The sequence below is a fragment of the Urocampus carinirostris genome, chromosome 20 (genome assembly GCF_059441175.1).
Source record: "Urocampus carinirostris isolate Australia breed hairy pipefish chromosome 20, RoL_Ucar_1.0, whole genome shotgun sequence".
Taxonomy (NCBI): domain Eukaryota; kingdom Metazoa; phylum Chordata; class Actinopteri; order Syngnathiformes; family Syngnathidae; genus Urocampus; species Urocampus carinirostris.
In genome coordinates, this window is record NC_142368.1 from 8,896,800 (window position 1) to 8,916,984 (window position 20,185).

The 20,185-nt window shown below is 42.7% G+C and overlaps 1 protein-coding gene across 3 annotated transcripts in view; it reads left to right on the plus strand.

Annotated features, from left to right (window-relative positions):
* adgrg6 (adhesion G protein-coupled receptor G6) overlaps positions 1-20,185 on the plus strand; it is a 77,456-nt gene that overhangs the window by 980 nt on the left and 56,291 nt on the right. For all 3 annotated transcript variants that reach the window (XM_088325721.1, XM_088325723.1, XM_088325722.1), the window contains exons 2-4: positions 752-848; positions 14,395-14,742; positions 15,768-15,910. In XM_088325721.1, coding sequence (XP_088181847.1) covers positions 755-848; positions 14,395-14,742; positions 15,768-15,910 — 585 coding nt within the window. In that variant the 5' untranslated portion in view covers positions 752-754. The remainder of the gene's footprint in view (positions 1-751; positions 849-14,394; positions 14,743-15,767; positions 15,911-20,185) is intronic.

Below are 20,185 nucleotides of genomic sequence, written 5' to 3' on the forward strand. Positions count from 1 at the left end.
ATAAAAGGGGAAAAAGAAAAAGCAGTTATTTTTCATTTTTCTCCTTTTCCCCTTTTCTTTTTCCCTTTTTCTTTCTTTCCCCTCTTTTTTCTCTTTATTCCCGCTTTCATTTTATCTGCTTATTTTTTGCTTTATTTCCCCCCCATTTTTCTATTTTCCTTAACAATTCTTTTAAATTCTGGGTAAAAAATGACAAGAATAGTGGTTTATTTTCGATCACTTTGCATTTCCTTAGTTTGTATTCTTCCTTGAGCTTTGTAGGACTCCATTTTGTTTGCACCACTCAATACAGCGACATCTAGTGGGCAAACAAACACTGTTCCTTTTTGAACAGCGGGATGTTTTTATCAGAGCTTTTAATGTGGCAAACCCAATTTGGCCCAACCTCACCCGAACCCTAGCTTCAGCAGCCCCCAACTCAATTGACCCCTGGTATAAATTGAACAAAAGATAACATTTTATGTCTTTTTTTTTCTACAAACGCCACACAAAATAGGGGTGCGGCCTTATCGCAATTTCATTCCCAAATTATTTTTGGGGGATTTCACACAATCTGGATGTTTTGGGGTAGAACAAACAACTGAGTGCCAGCTGTCAATCACAAAGGGGGCGGGGTTTGGGGTCGTAGGCGGAGACTTGACAAAGAAGGCTTTTGTTCAAATGTTGCAACCGCTTGACATCATTCGATTCCTGAATATTCAACGAATGCAGGCGCCTTGATATTTTTCTAACCGGCTTCATGAATTTCCAGAAAATGCACAATCTAACGTGCAGGTCGGCGTTTCGCCGTGTGGGCGGAGCCAGGAGGCTCGTGGTCATCCTGATGTGGGCGGGGCTTCATTTGCACGGTAAGATGCACACAGGGACAAACTGGACAGTTCGCCTATTATGGTAAAACACATAAATTATTCGCCGATCCATTATAGCAGGGGTGTCAAACTCATTTTAGCCTGGGAGGGCCACATAGTAGAAAAAATATTCTCATGGGGCCGGACTAGAAGATGAAAGAGAAAGTAAGAGTCTGTTACTTTTTGGCAAGGGCCTCAAACTCTATTTACTCTTCTCAAATATCTTTTTTTTTTTTACACAAAATACGATTGAAACATAAAAGGTTAAGAATGAATGTAAAAATCAATAAATGAACCCCTTTTTTGCTTTGGTTGCTCTCCTATTAAGACAGGGGCCTCGAACTATCATCCTACAGGCCACTAGTCCGAGACCCCTGTTTTGTGATCTGGCACTTGAAAAATTCTGTGCTAGAAAAAAATCTGGAGCTAATAGTAAAACTAAGAAAACAAATTATATACATTTGAACTGAAAATAATGGGGGGGACTCCATACGAAATGGCTCAAATAGTTTAATATTTCCCATCTTTTCTCAAATGTGTTTTTATATTTTATATTTGCTTCTTTTTTTTTTTACAAATATTTTTTCTTTTTGTATTAGTGGTTAATGATGTTGATTTCTTTTTGCTGTGCCTCAATTAAAAAGCCACAAATATAATATAATGCACCATTTTTTTTAAAAGTATCGTGTAATAAACCATGACTCTTAAATGATTATTTGGCTTTCATGTTTGGCATACTTATACACAAACAAAAGTATTTAAAATGAATCCATGTACGACTAGCAAAATGACCCCGCATTGCCGGGCTAATAGAAGATTGGATTTGGCTGCTTGGAGTGGTCTGTGGTACTCAATTTGGCCACCAGAACCTAGGAAGACAGACCACATGAAAGCAGATTTTTATCGATTTTGTTGGTATTTATTGGGCGTGCCTCGACATGAATCTATCTATCTACCCTGGTCATATCCCTCGAGGCGGGTGACCAACAGCAAGACAAACACATACAAAAACAAAGAAAATGTAAAAAGGGAAAAAGTAGCACAAAACAGACACAAACATTTTTGGACCATGGCCAACCCAAATGCCCAAAAACCCAACAAGTTAAGCACCTAGGCCCCAGAGTTGGTCATGCTTTCTTCCCTCCAGATGAAACGGGACACCAGAAAGCGGTTATTCATAACTAACTAACTAAGAAAGCGGCCGTGTCACTCAGGTCAGTGTGACACAACACACTCTTCTGTTTAACAGCAGGGCCCGACCGCTTTCACTGGTTTACCCCTGCCGCATCATACAGGTGCCCTGCCCATCCGTCGTCGACAAAACATCCCACTATCCTTTTCCAACACCTCTCCACTCATTCCTATCACCAACAAGAGCTCTAGCTTCCACTAGATTTTGTCCCCTAAACCCAGAAACACTCCCATAAGCCTAAAGTACAACTTTGTTAATTTTCAATAAAATCTGCTCAGCTGTTGTGGAGCCTGTAAATCACATGCAAACACACGTTGTGATTTATAAAGTAGATTAGATAGATAGGTTTTAGATATGTCGATGGATTAATTTGAGGTAGATAGATAGGATCAATTTAGATTGGATTATTGATAGATGGATAGAACTCATTTAGATTAGATACATTTTTCCTCAATAGATTTAGATTACATTATTTTTCGATCATTAATAACAACAAAAACGGCGAATTGGGGCCTTCTAGTTTTTGCTATGTTTTTGTTTCATAAACCTAATAATTCATTTATTTAAGTCACGTCACTTCCAATTTGGGTTCTCCAATGTTATTTCCCATTCAGTGCGATAATCATCTCATTTTATTAGTTTTCTCAAGGGCCGTTGCCTAATTTTCCCTCAACACATTAACGTCACCGCGCGTTTCCACGAACCTGAATGACGCTCTCGAAAACAAGCAACGGCGTTTTTCAGAAAGGTATCGAACAAAACAAATCGACCGGTGTTAAGTTCCTCCGAAAGGATAAACTTCGACACTAACCTACTTTTTGCGCGCGTGTGTGCGTTTTAAGTGTGCGTACGTGTGCGTTTAATATATTTTCCATACCCTCGCAGAAGCCTCTGGCCAAGTACACTCGTAAAGTTCCCAGAAGAACCCCCCCAACACACACACACACAGTGCTTTTTGTGTGGTGTGGTGGAAAGAACATTGGCCACATTCACCGACACACACAATCTCACCCTCAAAGAGGGGAGTGTTTAGCCCCGCCCACTGGATCGGAGTTTTCATTTTTAGGACCACGCCTCTGTCAACACGATGATTTCATCCTGATCGCCGCGTAAACATAAACAAAAAACGCTCAAAATCATAGTTCAAGGCCCCCGCTTTAATATCAGGGTTCGTACGGTTGCTTGAAATACTTCAATATGCTTGAATTGTCATGTCGTGTTTTTCAAGGTGAGGAAAATGCCAGAATTTTCGGTCAAGTGCTTCAAGATGCTGGAAATGATGTCCATTGCTGTGTTTACTGGCAGTTTGACTCAATAGACCACGCTTTTGAATAAAGAATAAAAAAATAAAAAAAACTGCGTAAAAATGACGCTGGCGGTGGCTCCAGTCCTCATTATCCAGTTGTCATGTGAAGCGCATCCAAGACTGGTTTATCAGACTAGTCATGGGAATTCCGTTTCTTAGATTTCCTTTTCCTTTTTTATTCTTGGTCATATCAATAATGATAAAACATGCACCAAATTAGTAAGTAATTAGTAATTGTATATGTTTTGCAGAAGATCCCCGTTAAACACATGAAATATGAATTTAAAAAATCACAGATTTACATAAATCTGTAAAGTACAAAACAATTTTCGATTTTTACACACTGAACAGATTTAAAATCGAACAACACAAAATCTGTGAAAAATGCAAAAGAATAAAATATATATTAAAAATATCAGCTCTTTAGTGCTATGAATATTCACATAAAAATTACTCATTACAATTCTACTTTAACAAATTTAGACACAGATTTTCAGAAAAGCATGCAAAACCTATGAATTAAAATACATTTTTAAAAAAAGCTGTCATGAACCGGAACAGGAGGAGAACCCAAATGCGTGACGTTTCTCACACAAGCCTTTTATTTTACGGGAAATGCCGCAGTCATGCACGTCAGGCAGCAGTCTGGCGTGGAATGACAGGAAGCCAGAGGCCGACGAGATTGATACCAATTGCCCGAGCAGATATCGGACAGATGGGGTCGAAATCGGACAGGACGGGACAGACAGAATTGATATCAAAACAGGATATCGAAATTTAAAGGACAAACTAGATGGGAACGAAACTGGAAACCGATATTAAACAGGACAAAATAAACGGGAACAATACCGGACAGGAAAAACCAACAGGGAACAGGACCGAGTCAAAGCCCACGTCTTGTGGGGCAGAGGTTCGTTGACGGACTGACAAAGGGAGAGTAAGTGCACTGAGCTTAAATAGAAGGGAAGCCAATCTGTCAACAAGCCGCAGCAGGCGCCACATGGGCGGGGCCAATTGGTCGCCATGGCAACCCTGACAAAGGCATAAGATGAGCAATCTATTAAGATTCAAAGATTGAATGCACTATGCTTCGGAGCAGTCAATATCATTAAAATGAGTCCAAATTTGTCTCATTTTTCAAATGTTTATACATACAGTACTTTCTTTCTTCATCTTCATCATATTTAACTCCATTATTATCCAAAACCTATAGAGCATTTTCCGTGTTTGGGGGTATGTCGAAGCAAAATGGCAGAATTCATGTCAGTTTACAGCAGCTCATTGATCATAAATCATATATAGGAACAACACAAAAGAGCAGAAAGTGTGTGCCAGCAGCAAGATAGAAACTTTGTTTTAGTCATTAAAACCAACCAAAAAAGGTTCTTATAATCAGCGCTAAACAACACGAGGAAGAATACAAACTCCAAACATTCAAACTGACCAAACCACATCATTTTTATTATTTTTATTTTTTATTTTGATAAAAAATTCGACAGAACCGCTGTCCTCCAGCTTTCGGTTACTTGCCCAAAGTCATGCGAACCCAGATGTTGAGTTGAGCACACGGAGGAGAGACAAAGCTCTCTCCCACTTCACAAATCATCTAGCTCCTAATTAGAAGTACGATAGGGCCTAAAAAAATCCAGCTCGACCCTACCTGGGCCCCAAGTATTAAAGCCCGTATAGCCGAAGCCCGACCAATTAGCTTGATTCGAGGGACCGAGCCCAAAGCAAACCTGAATTTTCACATTTTATTAGTGAGGACTCAGGAGGAGGACGTGGGATGATTTTGGCTAAATACCCAAATTTTGGGTTATGCTGGGTTCGGGCTTAAGATAACTACATTATGTGTATTTTTACCCAATGCAATTTCTGGTCATCCTGGGAGGGGGATTACCACTTCTGTGGCCCCTTCTCAACGTTTCTTATTTTCCTCATGTTCAGGTATTGAGTTTTTCCTTGCCCGCATGTCTGTTTCAGATCAGGGGATGGTGTTATTTGTGGATGGTGCAGTCCTTTCAGACATTTTGTGATTAAGGACTATACGAATAAATGCGACCTGACTTGACTTGAATGGAAGCGATGAAACCTTCATAGTTCTAAGTTTGGAAGTGAACACTTAGCCGAGACACTCCATATCCATTTTGTCAATGGGCTTGAAACCACTCAGAGATTTCCTCCTCCATTGCTGTGTACCATCCAAAACGTTTTCTTCTATTCTAGACATGGTGTATTACCACATTGGGTTGTTGTTCCTGTAAAAGCCACGCCCCCTCCCCACGCGCTGCCTACTATTTTTGGCAAACTTGTGCCTTTAAGCTAAATAAGCGATCATGAACTTTTTTATAACTGATTGATTTTCGTAATCATTCTTAACTGTTTTTTTTATTTCATATTTTCTTTCGTGAAGAATTGTTTTAAAAGATATTTAAAGTTTTTATTAGTGCTTTTTTTGGGCAAAAACCCCATTTGACGCAGCGAGACCCTAGTTCCAGCGGCTCCAAAGAACAAGTTTAAGACCCCTGATATATGACATTTGTCTGTGAAAACACAGCACTGTCAATGTAAGCGTCCCCAACGCACACACTTCCACATTTTGGTGCATATGGACGTATGATGTCACTTTGACCCTCTCAAAAACACACATTCCTTCTTGCAGCTGTTTGCTGACGTTTGTGATTTCTTCACGACGAGAAAGTCGGACAAAAGAGACACTCGTTAAAAGTGTTAACACATTTGTTTTTTTCAATTGGGCACAGATCGTGGAGTGTTGCTCCCCGCGATTATGCGAATAGGTTGCACAACACTTTCAAAATGGCGAATCCCATTAACACCTCACGTGAGGCCAGCTCCGAAACAGACAGCGATTGTAGTGAACAGCGATTGGGTAGGTGATTGTGACTTTCTGTATGTGTTTTTTGCAGCGTGTGTCGCGGTTGGTATTCATTTGTCCGGCTAGCTCTGAGGGCGTTGGGGCTGCCGAGGGATTCCCTGTATTGTTTGCTCCTGGTTGGCGCTCATTGGCTGCCCACCGTGTGTTGTACCCCATTTTGTCCCTGGTTTATTCCCAGCCGGTTTCATGTTTATCGCTGTAGCCGTTGTTGCTTTTCGTCGTCGCTTCCTGGTTAGCCTGCTGGTGTGCTGTTTTTTTTGATTGGCTAGCCTAGCAGTAGCGCTGGTTTTGCCTTGTCCCTTGGTTTATTCCCAGCCGGCTTCATGTTTATTGCCATAGCCATTGGCGCTTCTCGTTATTGGTTCCTGGTTAGCCTCTGCTATGTATATTCGATCAGCTAGCCTAGCGTTAGCGCCGGTTTTGCCGTGTCCCTTGATCTATTTTTAATGTTTATCGTAGCAGCCATTGCCGCTTTTTGTTTTTGGTTCTTGGTTAGCCTTTTTGATTCGCTAGCCTAGTGTTGGCGCCGGTTTTGCCATGTCCCTTGGTTTATTCCCAGCCGACTTCATGTTTATTGCCATAGCCGATTTTCGTTGTTTGATCGTGGTTAGCCCGGCTGCACGCTCTTTGTTTTTTGATTAGCTAGCCTAGCGTTAGGACTGCTTTTGCCATGTCCCTTGGTTTATTCCCAGCCAGCTTCATGTTTATTGCCACAGCTGTTGTCGCTTTTTGTTGTTGGCTCCTGGTTCGCCTGGCTGCTCACTGCGTGTTTTTAATCAATTGGACTGGCGTTGGTGCTGGTTTTGCTGTGTGCCTTGGTTTATTCCTGGCTCGCTTTGCGTTAATCCTCTCAGCCAATTGCCACTTTTTGTGGTTGAATCCCGGTTAGCCTGGCTCCTCACATGCCCCCGTGATAGCATTTGCGATGTGCTGTCTGCTCAGAACACAATGCACAATACATTGATGTCAATGACAAAACAGACATTTCAATTCAAAATCCTTGAAACAGTGAACAAGCGATAACCAAAACACTAAGTAGCAAGGTGTTTCTATATCTCGAAAAATAATTGGAAAAAACAGATGAACTATATAAACGCTCCCCTACTAACGACCATTCGGCTTCCGAAAATGGTAGATACGAACATCTTTTTCGGGATGTGGAAAAATATCTGGACATTGCTGTAAGTTACATTTTGTATCGTATGCACCTTTCCGCCACTATCGGGGTGTGGCGCTGTGAGAGTTCACCCAGCATCCACCCCGAAGAAGAAATCCGCTTCCTTTTCCTAGTTCGTGTGTAAACATTCTTTACCGTATCTCCAGCGCGCTAAGAACTTTGACATTGTTTAATATCTCGTGCATCCATTCAATATGGTTGGTGTAGTGTAAAGAAGAGGCGTGCTGTTTCTTTTGAAATGAAAGTGGAATAAGAAAATTAATGCGGTTGAGAAAATGGTTGGATCGCTCTTTTTCGGCCACTTTTTACCACTAAGGAGGAAGTCTCCTAACTCATCTTCCAAAAGTAAGCTAAACTTAACTTGATTTATCTTTATAGAGCATATTATTTTATAACATTTTTATTTTTTTAGTACAAAAAAATACTGGTTACTTATACAAGCCTTAAACATACAAAATATAGCACTGAAACAACTTCAACTTACAAATGATCTCATTCGTAAGTAGGGCAGCGTCTGTCTATAAATTTTATGCAAAAACCGTACACTATTTCCTCCCATTTTGCATGTCGATTAATTCGGGGATACCTTTAAGGCGGGGTTTTGACTCAATTAGATTTACAGTGTATCAAAATAGAAACACATCAATTTCTCCGGGGCCCACAAGCCAATCAGGGCCCGTACCCAATTAGCGAAAATCCAGAATGCTTCACTGCCTCAGAAAATCATCGCTCGCGAGAAAGTAATCAAGAACGTTTGCAAACACGTCATTAAAATGGGGGATCAATCCTGAGATGGGCTTAACCCCCCCAACCCCTAACCCCAATATAAAAAAAACATCTATTTACACACACGCTCCAGCACATTAGCATTTAGACGAATACGGCAGTGCTTATTATTGGTTTTTTTTGGAGTGTTATGTTCATTAGCTTATATAGTGCCTCATAGTGGTTCAAAAAAAAAAACTTCATTTGTTAAAAAAACATGTTGTTTTGAACAATAAGAAATACATAGAAGAAATATCATACGAGCATGCAGGGGTACCCAACCTGGTGCCCCCTATAGGACAGCTGAGGTGCCAGCGGAACTAATCTGAAAATAGTCATAGTAACAACCAGAGTTGGGTGTGTTTCTGTTTAAAACAGTCATTACTTATACAGTGGAACCTCGGTTCTCGACCATAATCCGTTCCAGAACCCTGTTCGAAAACCGATTTGTTCCATCACCGAAATCATTTTTCCCATTAAAAGTAATGTAAATCGTTTTAAACCGTTCCAACACCCTGAATGTTTACCTTGAATGTTTAACGTAAACATAAAGCTAACCCAGGCTAATCGTACGTTCGCGTTAGCGTAATCTTCCGTACGAAAGATTACGTTAACATGAACGTGTAAAAATAAAAAAATCAGGTCGTTTACAAGTCATTTAGCACCCGGGTCTCCACAACAAGTGGTGAGCGGTTCATTGGAAAGGGGGCTCCGTTCCAACACCCTGAATGTTGGGCTCCGTTCCAACACCCTGAATGTTTAGCTTGAATGTTTAACGTAAACCTAAAGCTAACCCAGGCTAATCGTACGTTTGCGTTATCGTAATATTCCGTACGAAAGATTACGCTAACATGAACGTGTAAAAATAAAAAAAATCAGGTCGTTTATACGTCATTTAGCACCCGGGTCTCCACAACAAGTGGTGAGCGGTTCATTGGAAAGGGGGCTCCGTTCCAACACCCTGAATGTTGGGCTCCGTTCCAACACCCTCAATGTTTAACGTAAACTTAAAGCTAACCCAGGCTAATCGTACGTTTGCGTTATCGTAATCTTCCGTACGAAAGATTACGTTAACATGAATGTGTAAAAATTTAAAAAACGGATAAAGAAAAGAATTATGAATAGGATTTCTTACCTTTGTGGTGGTCAGCAGAAGGCACAGGTGGACGGTGGGGAGGAAAATTATTGTTTGGAAGGATCTTCTTTTCTCTTAAAATACCGATCTAATGACACTTCTGCCTTCTTTTTACCACTTTTCTAAAGTGACTCATAACAAGCATAATTAGGGGCTAAAACACTTCGTACACCTATATTAAAAGCGAAAGCAAAACGAAGCACGTCCACACGTGATAACAGTTGGTCACGACGCTCAGCATCGCACCCTATCGTACGCACTCACGCATTGCCGGCGTTCGAACTCCGATTATTTGACCGAACAGCGAAGCAAGAATTTCTGGAAATTTTTGGTCGGACTCCAATTTGTTCGAACTGAGAGGCGTCCGAAAACTGAGTTTCCACTGTAGTTATACCAGCTCGGTGACTTTGGGGGTAGGGCGCCCGCCCCGAGACTGGGAGGTTGCTGGTTCGAGCCTCGGCCTGGTCATACCTAAGACTTACAACATTGGTACCCATTGACTCCCTGCTTATTGGGCATTGGGGCTTGGAATTGGGGGGGGGGGGTCACCCAATGACTCCCATCAAGATGTTGCAACACATCAGTTGGGTTGAGCAAGGGGGCTGGGAATCCTCTCCTCTGCATCAATCTCCCAGAAAGAGTCAAAAATATGTATGTGTTCTTGACTCTTTCCACCTCCCACTAGGGCACAGGTGTCAAACAGGGGCCCGCGGGCCAAATCAGGCACGCTAAGGGATTGAATCCGGCCCGCGAGACAACACTCAGAGAAACGCAAGAGAAAAACAAGCTGCAGGTTGAACTCCCGGGCCGCGCGACGGAGCGAGTTCGGCTGACACGGCGTCACACAGGGCACGAACGCGAGAAAAGGCGGCGGGCGTGATCGGGCTACCCCCGTAACTGGGGGGGAGCCCGCTCGTCCGACGACCCCAATAGCGCGGCGCGACGACAGGCAGCCGTCCGCGCGCGGCGGGCGAAAGGCGGCGGACCTGCGCGGGACCCCCGTAACTGTGTCAGTGTCGTGCGTATCGCGCCCGAAAGTACCCGCGCCGCGGGTTAGGGGCTCACTCGCAGGAGCGACCGAACGGCACCCGCGGTGCGGCGCAAGTAAAAACCCTGTCGTGAATTTGTCTCCAATCGTCCCGGGCGGACGTAAAATCGCCCAGCTGTACGACTCTTAGCGGTGGATCACTTGGCTCGTGCGTCGATGAAGAACGCAACTAGCTGCGAGAACTAATGTGATTTGCAGCTGCGATTGGCTGGCAACCAGTTCAGGGTGTCCCCTGCCCACTGCCCGGAGATGGCTGGGATGGGCTCCAGCCCCCCCACGACCCTAATAAGGATAAGCGGTGCAGATAATGAGATGAGATGAGTTTTTTTTTTTTTCTTCTTTTTGAAGGGTCGCAGATTTGCACTTTTTGCGGATGGTTTTGTTCCCCATTAACCGGGTCAAAAAAATAATAATAGGCGCCCGCTTTGAGACTGGGAGGTCGGTGGTTCGCGCCCCGGCCAAGTCATTCCTAAGACTTAAAAAGTGGTCGGCGGCGCCCTCTGTTGGCTGCGGCTGCATCGGCTCGCTACAACGGGTCAGGTGCAATCGACATTTCGTTCTGTGTACATTGTTACACAGAATGACAATACAAGGAAATTATTATTATTATTATTATTATTATTATATATATATATATATATATATATATATATATATATATATATATATATATATATATATATATATATATATATATATATATATATATATATTTTTTTTTTTTTTTTTTGAAGGTGCGCCGCTGCTTCGCGGATTTTCACTTATTGCGGGTGGTTTTGGTCCCCACTAACCGCGATAACCGAGGTCCCACTGTAGATATAGTTACTCACGACTTTTTCCAATAAGTAACTGCGTTAGTAACTGACTCTAGTGAAAGTAACTACCTACCAGGGAAAGTAACTATTTCATTTACTTTAAAAAGTTAAAGAATTTGAAATTTTCTCAATAGTACTTGAGTCAGTTGAAGAAAGACTGATAGTTGTGTTATAGAACCTTGTCATATTTGTTGGACCTCACCAGCAACAGATTTATCCTCCACTTGAAGTGCAACAAAAATAAACAGTAAACAATATAATACAATAACCATCAACATGAACACAAACATACGTCAACATACACAAAAACATAAAAGCACAAAAATGTCACGGTTGCCATGGCGCCCAATTGGCCCTGCCCATGTGGCACCCGCTGCGGCTCATTGACAGATTTGCTTTCTGTCTATTTAAGCTCAGTGGTCTCATTTTCCCTTTGTCAGTCCATCAACGAACTTCTGCCCCGCAAGACGTAGGTTGCGACTCGGTCTTGTTCCCGTTGGTATTTCCTGTCCGGTATTGTTCCCGTTTATTTCGTCCTGTTTAATTTCGGTTTCCAGTTTTGTTTCTGTCTATTTTTGTCCTGTTTATTATTTTCTCCAGTTTTCGTTCCCCTCTAGTTTGTTCTGTTTATTTTTGATATCCTGTTTCATTATCTATGCTGTCTGTCCCGTCCTGTCCAGATATCCGATATCAACTCAGGCAATTGGTATCAATCTCGTCGACCTCTGGCTTCCTATCATTTCACGCCAGACTGCTGTCTAACGTGCAAGACTCCCCATTTCCCATAAAATAAAAGGCTTGTGTGAGCAACGTCACGCGTTTGGGTCCTGATCGTGTTCTGGTTCCTGACACAAATATGTACATAGATACACACAGAACGCACCGCTCTTAAATGACAGAAATAATAATTAGTTAGATTACCTCGTTACCGAAATAATAACTCTGTTACATAAGTGTGTTATGTATAATGCCGTTATTCCCAACGCTGGTAACAACATAGTAATAACAAACTATGTTGTAATTATGCAAATGTATTAAAGTGGGTGCCCTTTGCGCTAATCAGTAACAAAAATTAGCTCTCAGCTTGAAGGTTGTTGATCCCTGACCGAGAGGGAGCTGACGTGATTGTCTGCACGTACAAAAACGATTTTCCTCTCCCACAATTGAAGAAGTTAAATGTCAATGCATGTTTTTTGTGCGCTTTGGTACTTTCCTAGTACTGTTTAGTCTTTTAGTATATTGCACGTTTTCTTCATGTACTGTGTAATTTTCTACTCTTATGTAGCCTGCAGTGTCTCCAGTGTTCTGGTTTGCTCATTTATGACCTAGTCTTCCAAATCCGGTTTTCTAAACCTCTTTTTTTTTTCTATGGGAAAAAAAAATCAGGGCGGACACCCGTAGGGAATGTTTTGAAATGAAATACTTCACTCCAGTTTAATTTGTTAATATTATCACGGTTATAATGTACCGTAAATTCCGGACTATAAGCCGGGACTTTTTTCCTAAACGTTCCACCCTGCGGCTTATTCAGTAATGCGGCCAATTTATGTAATTTTTCAAGGCACATGACGCAGCTTACAAGCCAAACGCAATCGAACAGTCCGATAAAGAAGGAAACAGAGCTACTGCTCGTCAATTTTACCTTGCGAGCGTGTTGCTAGCGTGTTTTTCATTAAGGTAGCGTGGGACGACGTCTATATGACAAAGTCTCTTTCCCATACTAAAGGAGGACAACTTTGATGACGACAGTTATAGGGAGAAAGATGAGGACGGTTTACCGTAATTTCTACATGTACGGTATGTTTTTCTTAACAGAACCGTTAACTGTATTGCGAGCGTGTTGTTAGTAGCGTTTTGCTACCCTTCACAGGCACGGTTTGGGATGAAAGTTCATCTCTCATCTCTCATTAGCCGTACCGCCTATCCTCATTAGGGTCGCGGGGGGGCTGGAGCCCATCCCAGCCATCTCCGGGCAGTGGGCAGGGGACACCCTGAACTGGTTGCCAGCCAATCGCAGGGCACACAGGGACAGACAACTCATTCGCTCATTCACACCTAGGGACAATTTGGACCGGCCAATTCACCTGAAATGCATGTTTTCGGAATGTGGGAGGAAACCGGAGTGCCCGGAGGAAACCCACGCAAGCACGGGGGAGAACATGCAAACTCCGCACAGGAAGTCTGGAGCTGGATTTGAACCCACGACAGGTTCCCATGACATGAACTGTGCCGCACAAGCGCTAACCACTGCGCCGGGGATGAAAGTTATGATATTATTATTAAAGCTTTGAAAACTCTCTCGGTGTACCGTCTTTCTTTGTTAATATGTGTAACCATGTATAATATGTATTTGCAACTGTATATTTTTGTAATGTATTTATTTGTATTTATTTTGGACACTTATTCTGATGAGCCTTGCACTGACCAATTAAAAAGAAGGGGCGTAACAGACGCGGGGGATAGTGTATATATTTTTTTCCCACCCTTACCTTTGGAAATATACACTTTTTTTCTTTGGATTACTTTTAACGGGATAACCTGGATTCTGCAGGTCTGCATCAAACGTTAAGTACCGGTATCATTTTCCGTTCATTCTGCCGGCTGTGGTTGTTGAACTGAGTACTTTATGCTCAGTTAAAATCGCGGGACTCAAAGTAGGGTTTGGATTAATTTTGTGATTGTGTTACAAGTTTTAGCATAGGCGCACGCGGCTTATACACAGGTGCGGCTTGTGTAAGTACAAAAGCGGTTACCCTCTTAAAATGTGGTGGATGCGGCTTATAATCAGGTGCGCTCTATAGTCCGGAATTTACGGTACTTTTTTGGCCAATTTGGGGGTTATGGCGTTGCCTTATAGTCAGGGATATACAGTACTTGTTTGGTTGGTTGGTTCCCTTACCACTAGGGTCACAGGGGCACCATTTCCTGTGGTATGTCTTGGGCAAGTACAGCCTGGTGGTGCCCATCTCTCTCCAAGCCAACATGTGTTTCAACCCGGCCTCAAACCGTGGACCTTTCGCGTGTCAGGCGAATTTGCTAACCCCTGCACTACAGAAACACATACTTAGAGATCTAAAACCTTATCTCACAGGCGGATAAAGAATAATGTCCTCTGTGTCTCAACTACCATGAGTCTTTGGTGTCACAGAGGCCATAGTCTTAAAGTGTTTTGTCTTTAATTCCCCATCCTCGTTTCTCCCCTTTCACAATAGTCAAAGGGTGCGAGTGGTCGAAGTGCGGCTCGGTGTTATCGGAATCCGAAGGGTTCCTGACTTCGCCGTGTTACCCGGGAAAGTACGGGAACTCCCAGACCTGCCGGTGGAGCCTGCGAGCGCCGCCGGGCTTTGTTGTGCAGATCTCCTTCGAGGACTTTGAGCTAGAGGAGGCTCCTGGATGCATCTACGACCGTCTCACTGTTTCTACGGGCAACGGTGAGGTCAAGTTCTGCGGTCTGACGGCCGCCGGCCTCGTGCTCAACTCCAGCGGAAGCGCAATGGACTTGGACTTCACTTCGGACTTCAGCGTTCAGAAACGGGGCTTCAGGATCAGCTTCAAACACGGTAAGTTGCGTGCTCACCGAAACAGGTCACAATAACCAGTGTTGGGCGCGTTACAGTTACTAGTTATTTCATTTGAAAATGTATTGCCTTAGCCGGACATTACTGACACCCGAACGTAGAGCCTTTCTCTAAAAGTAACGATCGAGTTACAAATTACCGTATATCCTCACATTTAACCCAACCGTTTTTTACACATTTTTCTAATTTGGTTCACACCCCATATAACCCTGCACATGTGTATTTTCCATTGGCCAATATTTAGACATTGTTAAAGAGTTGTAAATGGTTGACTTCTCTTTCTAGAAGTCAGTCCATGATTGTGCACACTTGGGCATAATAATGATGCGTGAAAACAAATCATGTTTACCTACAGCTCTGATTTGAATACACACCGTAAATGTGTTCGTATTTACGTTGGAAATTCATTGGCTAACCTATGTGTCAATCCACATCCGAATCAGTCACTATTAGATTTTGAAGCCGAATTGTTCATGATGTTTCTTTTTAACACAGGCCCTCATAGGTTGTCACGGGCTAAGGACCTTTAAAAAAAAAAAACTTGCAATAGGCCAGAAGCATCGCATTCAAAAGGTCAGAGGCTAAAGGCAGTATTGAAAATAATTTGTTGAGTATGTTTCTTTTTAAAGGGTGGTTATGAAGGCAAAAAGATGTCAAACAACAAAGATTGTCAAACAATGCAGGAATGCTTTTAGGCGGATTTTTTTATTTGCAGGGGTTCGTATTATGAGCTAACTCCCAGGATGAGATATGCCGGATTTATAGTTTTTTGGTATCTTGTCTTAGACTGATATTTCTGACATGGGTATATTTTGAATCCTAAGAGTTTAAGCTTTTAAATATGTAGCAGGACGTATTCCAGTGAATTTGTTCAACAATGTCTGAACATTAATGGGCTCCCCGCGACCCTACTGGGGATAAGCGGTGCAGCTAATGAGATGAGATGAGATAACTCGTGCTTCCCCCACCACTGACCATAACAAGCATTCCCGTCCCATCTCTGGCAGTCGCCGTGGCGTTGAGAAATCAGAAGTTAAGCATCACTAACGGCAATGTACCGGCGGTCCAAGTCTCATCTTCCGTTGCCGTGCCAACGCTGCATCACCTGACTCTGTGCTTAGAGTTGGAACGAAGCGGGCCACCGCAACAGGTCAGTGCTGAAGTCCAGTTAGGAAATATGATTGCTTTCTCCACAAACACCATTTCATTGTTTTATACGTCATTCTATATTGTGTATTGTTTTTCGCAGTGTTTCTCAAATAGTGTGTGCGGACCCAAAATTGGGTTGCGGACCCGTTTTCAGTTACTGAGGTTCATTTAAACTCCTTACAAGTAGATGGCTAGAATTCCCATTTCACACCACAGAAGAAGAATGATAAGGTTTTTTACTCATGTTGAGCACGACCAAATGCAGATACAGGAGAAATAGATAGATAGATACTTTATTCATCCCCGCAGGGAAATTCACACTTCCAGCAGTCTACCCTGTTGTTTATTAACAGATTAACATGATGCCCAAGGGGTGCTTGGAGCGGAGTGGATGACGTCACACGCCAGTCCAAAAGTTCGACATCCCTGCGGCAGATGGAAATCTTTTTCTTTGTGTCCAGGGATACACCACCTCGTGTTAGCGAGTCCGTCTCCTCTCCGATTCCCGTAGGCTTTCGTGTCTCTGTATAGCGAGGCTGAAGCCGGATAGCTAAAATAGCTCCGGGTAGCTCCGGGTGGCTACACGTTAGCATCCGGGGTGCTAAACGTGAGCCACGTTTCCGCAAAACACAGCAAACTGCACTCCCTGTGCGCTTCGATGTTTTCCACCAGCACTCGTTGGTCTTATTTGGTAGTGAGTTCACATTTACCATGATTACGGATGGTACCGAAGACTTACAACGCCGCTAGCCGCTTAGCTAGCTCCGGCTCTTCTTCCACCATAGGCCCCCTCATCACGCCGGCACGAGAATTCTTCAGGGCAGGGAGTTGATTCCTCGAATAAACGCATTTTTGTGCGCTAAAACCCATGTCCATAGGATAGAAAGTCATCCAAAGTGTAGTCAAACGGGAACAAAAAAACAAAGATAGGAGCAGACAATAAAACAATAAATCACAAAAAGTGAGAGATAACAGGGCAGCTGCTGGAAAAGGCAGCCGCTCGTGGAGATATGAGTTTTATTTTCTTGACAAAGCCATTGAAGTGAAGTGCTTTGGATTTCATTAAAAATGTAGCTAATTGAGCATCGGAGGCAATATTTTGACTTGAAGTCATTTTGGTGTAGGTCGTTTTGTTTTTCGTAAAAAAGGGAATTTAGTCTACGATCTGGTTTAAAATGCACAATTCATTCAACGGGGAGTGCAAATTTCTTGTTTTGGGTCACGGCTTGTAATAAGGGTGTGATTCAATTGGGACCACTAATTTAGCACCGACTAGCGTTTTACAAAAAATTGAATTCCTTCAAAACATCGATTTGAATAATCTCATCTCATCTCATCTCATCAGCTGTACCGCTTATCCTTATTAGGGTCACGGGGGGGCTGCAGCCCATCCCAACCATCTCCGGGCAGTGGGCAGGGGACACCCTGAACTGGTTGCCCGCCAATCTCAGCTTGTTCTAAAAACATGCATTTCAGGTGGATTGGCCGGTCCAAATTGTCCCTAGGTGTGAATGAGCGAGAGAGTTTTCTGTCCCCGTGTGCCCTGCGATTGGCTGGCAACCAGTTCAGGGTGTCCCCTGCCCACTGCCCGATGATTGCTGGGATGGGCTCCAGCACCCCCGCGACCCCACTGAGGATAAGCGGTGTGGCTGATGAGATGAGATGATGAGATTTGAATAATAATCAAAAAAATTAACTAACATATAGACATATTTTTAAACATTCGTAGCTGGAGACAAGAGCATACATATCAAGAGCCTCACTTAGAGGAGGCTGACATGATTGTCCGCCATCTTGCTGCTACAGGTACTCTTGAAAATCAAAAACTTTGTAAATGGCTGGGCAAAATATGAGAAAGAGATGCTGCAGTTTGGTCACTTTGAGTCTTGATATATTGGATTCCGTTGTTTTCGGTTGCATGACACAATACAGCGACATCAAGTGGTCAAATAATACACACTGTCTCTTTAAGGACTTGTTTTTGGTTGCATGACAATACAGCGACATCAAGGGGTCTAAAAATAAACACTGTCTCTTTAATAATTACTCTCCTTTCTAAGTTTATTCAGGATCTTGCAGGCAAACATACGGCCCACAGGCCGTATCTGGCACATTAGATTTTAATCCGGCCTCCTGTAAATTTTTGAGGATGTCCAAAAAAGAAGCGAGTCTCTAGGTCATTTCTGTTAAAAGTTATCATTTAAATATGAATAAATGCAAACAAAATGCTCTTTCCGGCTGCTAGGGGGCAGTGTTGAGTTTGTATAGCGTTGTGTGTTGGTTCAGGTGTAAAACTGCAATTACTCACCCGTTAAATAAAACAAATGACATATTCAATGCCAAAGATTTTAATTAGTTTCCCCATTGTTCAAGAATAAATGTGTGAGATCCCTTGTCATCAGTGATTATACTATATAGGGTAGGTCACAGTGGTAGTTCTATACTAAATGGGCAAAGTCTCCAACCGGAGGCCAGATTAAATCTAATGTGCCAGATCCGGCCTGTGGACCGTATGTTTCCTTGCTCACGCGCCGTCAATTGCACAAATATTTAAATAATAAATACACTTTACATGAAAACAGCAAATACGTATACACTATACATACACAGGGTTGGGTAGAGTTACTTTAACTTGATTACTTTCAATTACTTTTGGAATACTCCAATAGCAAATATGTTAATAAAAGGCAAAAGAAACTAAATATGAATAAAATGATGACTCACAACACGTGGTAAGCTTTCTCTCCTGGCTTTGAACTCTTTGATCTCTGGCAAAACTAACATAAAGTGCGACAGAAAGAAAATGAAAATAAATCCAAACAGCTTGCCAACATCATTTTTGCCGTTCCATGTATTCCGTTACTCCCCAAGCCTGCACAAAATTTTGTAATTTCATTCATATTTAGTTTCTTTTGTCTTTTATTAGCATATTTGGTATTGGAGTAATCCAAAAGTAATTGATAGTAATCAAGTTAAAGTAACCCTACCCAACCCTGTACGTACAAATGGCAAATATTTATCAAAAAATGTGAAGAGAAAATAAAATTGACCAATGTTCTTACAAAGAAAATAACACAATGACACACATTTGAATACACACTACAGAAAATGTAGTTGAATAATGAAAAAAAAAGAAACACAAACTAAAACCTGAGCTTTCTGGCTCCCCTTGATGCAAAATCATCGATAAAATCGTCATAAAGCAATCTGCTCCCCTTTTTTCTGATTTATGCTGATGACGCAGGGCCAGTGAGCCGCTCCTGAGATATGATTTACCTCAGGTACGACATTATCAACTTCCGTTTTGATAAGCTCCTCTCTGCTTGAGCCACAGTAACTGGCAGAGTGAGAAATATGCGGAGCAGTATTTCCAAAATCATGAATAATGTGCGTTATTTGGAAGACAGGAGCCGGCAACTATTTTTTTTATGTATAGTAGTAATACAGAAAATCTTCCCCCTGCCCCAGTCAAAGGTGAAGTGTCCCCACATGCCGCACACCAACTATTTTTTTCTATGTATAGTAGTAATACAGAAGATTCTTTACCCTCTCCCAGTCAAAGGTGAAGTGTCCCCCCATTCCGCTGGCCAATTATTTTTTCTATGTATAGTAGTAATATAGAGAATCTTCCCCCTGCCCCAGTCAGAGGTGAAGTGTCCCCCACGCCGCCCTTCCCCTATGCTTTTCCTCATCCCAGCCTCAGTCTCTCAACACACCCTCCTTGGAAGCAGGGGCGTCAAAGCTGCAACAAAGGGGTGCCCATTTAACAAAGTCATATGTTGTTAGATGATACAAAACATTTATAGGGCGCACATATACAGTGGGACCTCGCTACTTTGCGCTTCGACGTTCGCGGGTTCAGAGCTTCCTGGGCCTTAAAATAATAATAAAAAAAATTTAAAAAAAAATATATATATATATGGCAGCACGGCAGCGCAGTGGTTAGCGCTTGTGCGGCACAGTTCATGTCATGGGAACCTGTCGTGGGTTCAAATCCAGCTCCAGGCTTCCTGTGCGGAGTTTGTATGTTCTCCCCGTGCTTGCGTGGGTTTCCTCCGGGCACTCCGGTTTCCTCCCACATTCCAAAAACATTCATTTCAGTTGAATTGGCCGGTCCAAATTGTCCATAGGTGTGAATGAGCGAGTGAGTTGTCTGTCCCTGTGTGCCCTGCGATTGGCTGGCAACCAGTTCGGGGTGTCCCCTGCCCACTGCCCGATGATTACTGGGATGGGCTCCAGCACCCCCGCGACCCTACTGAGGATAAGCGGTGTAGCT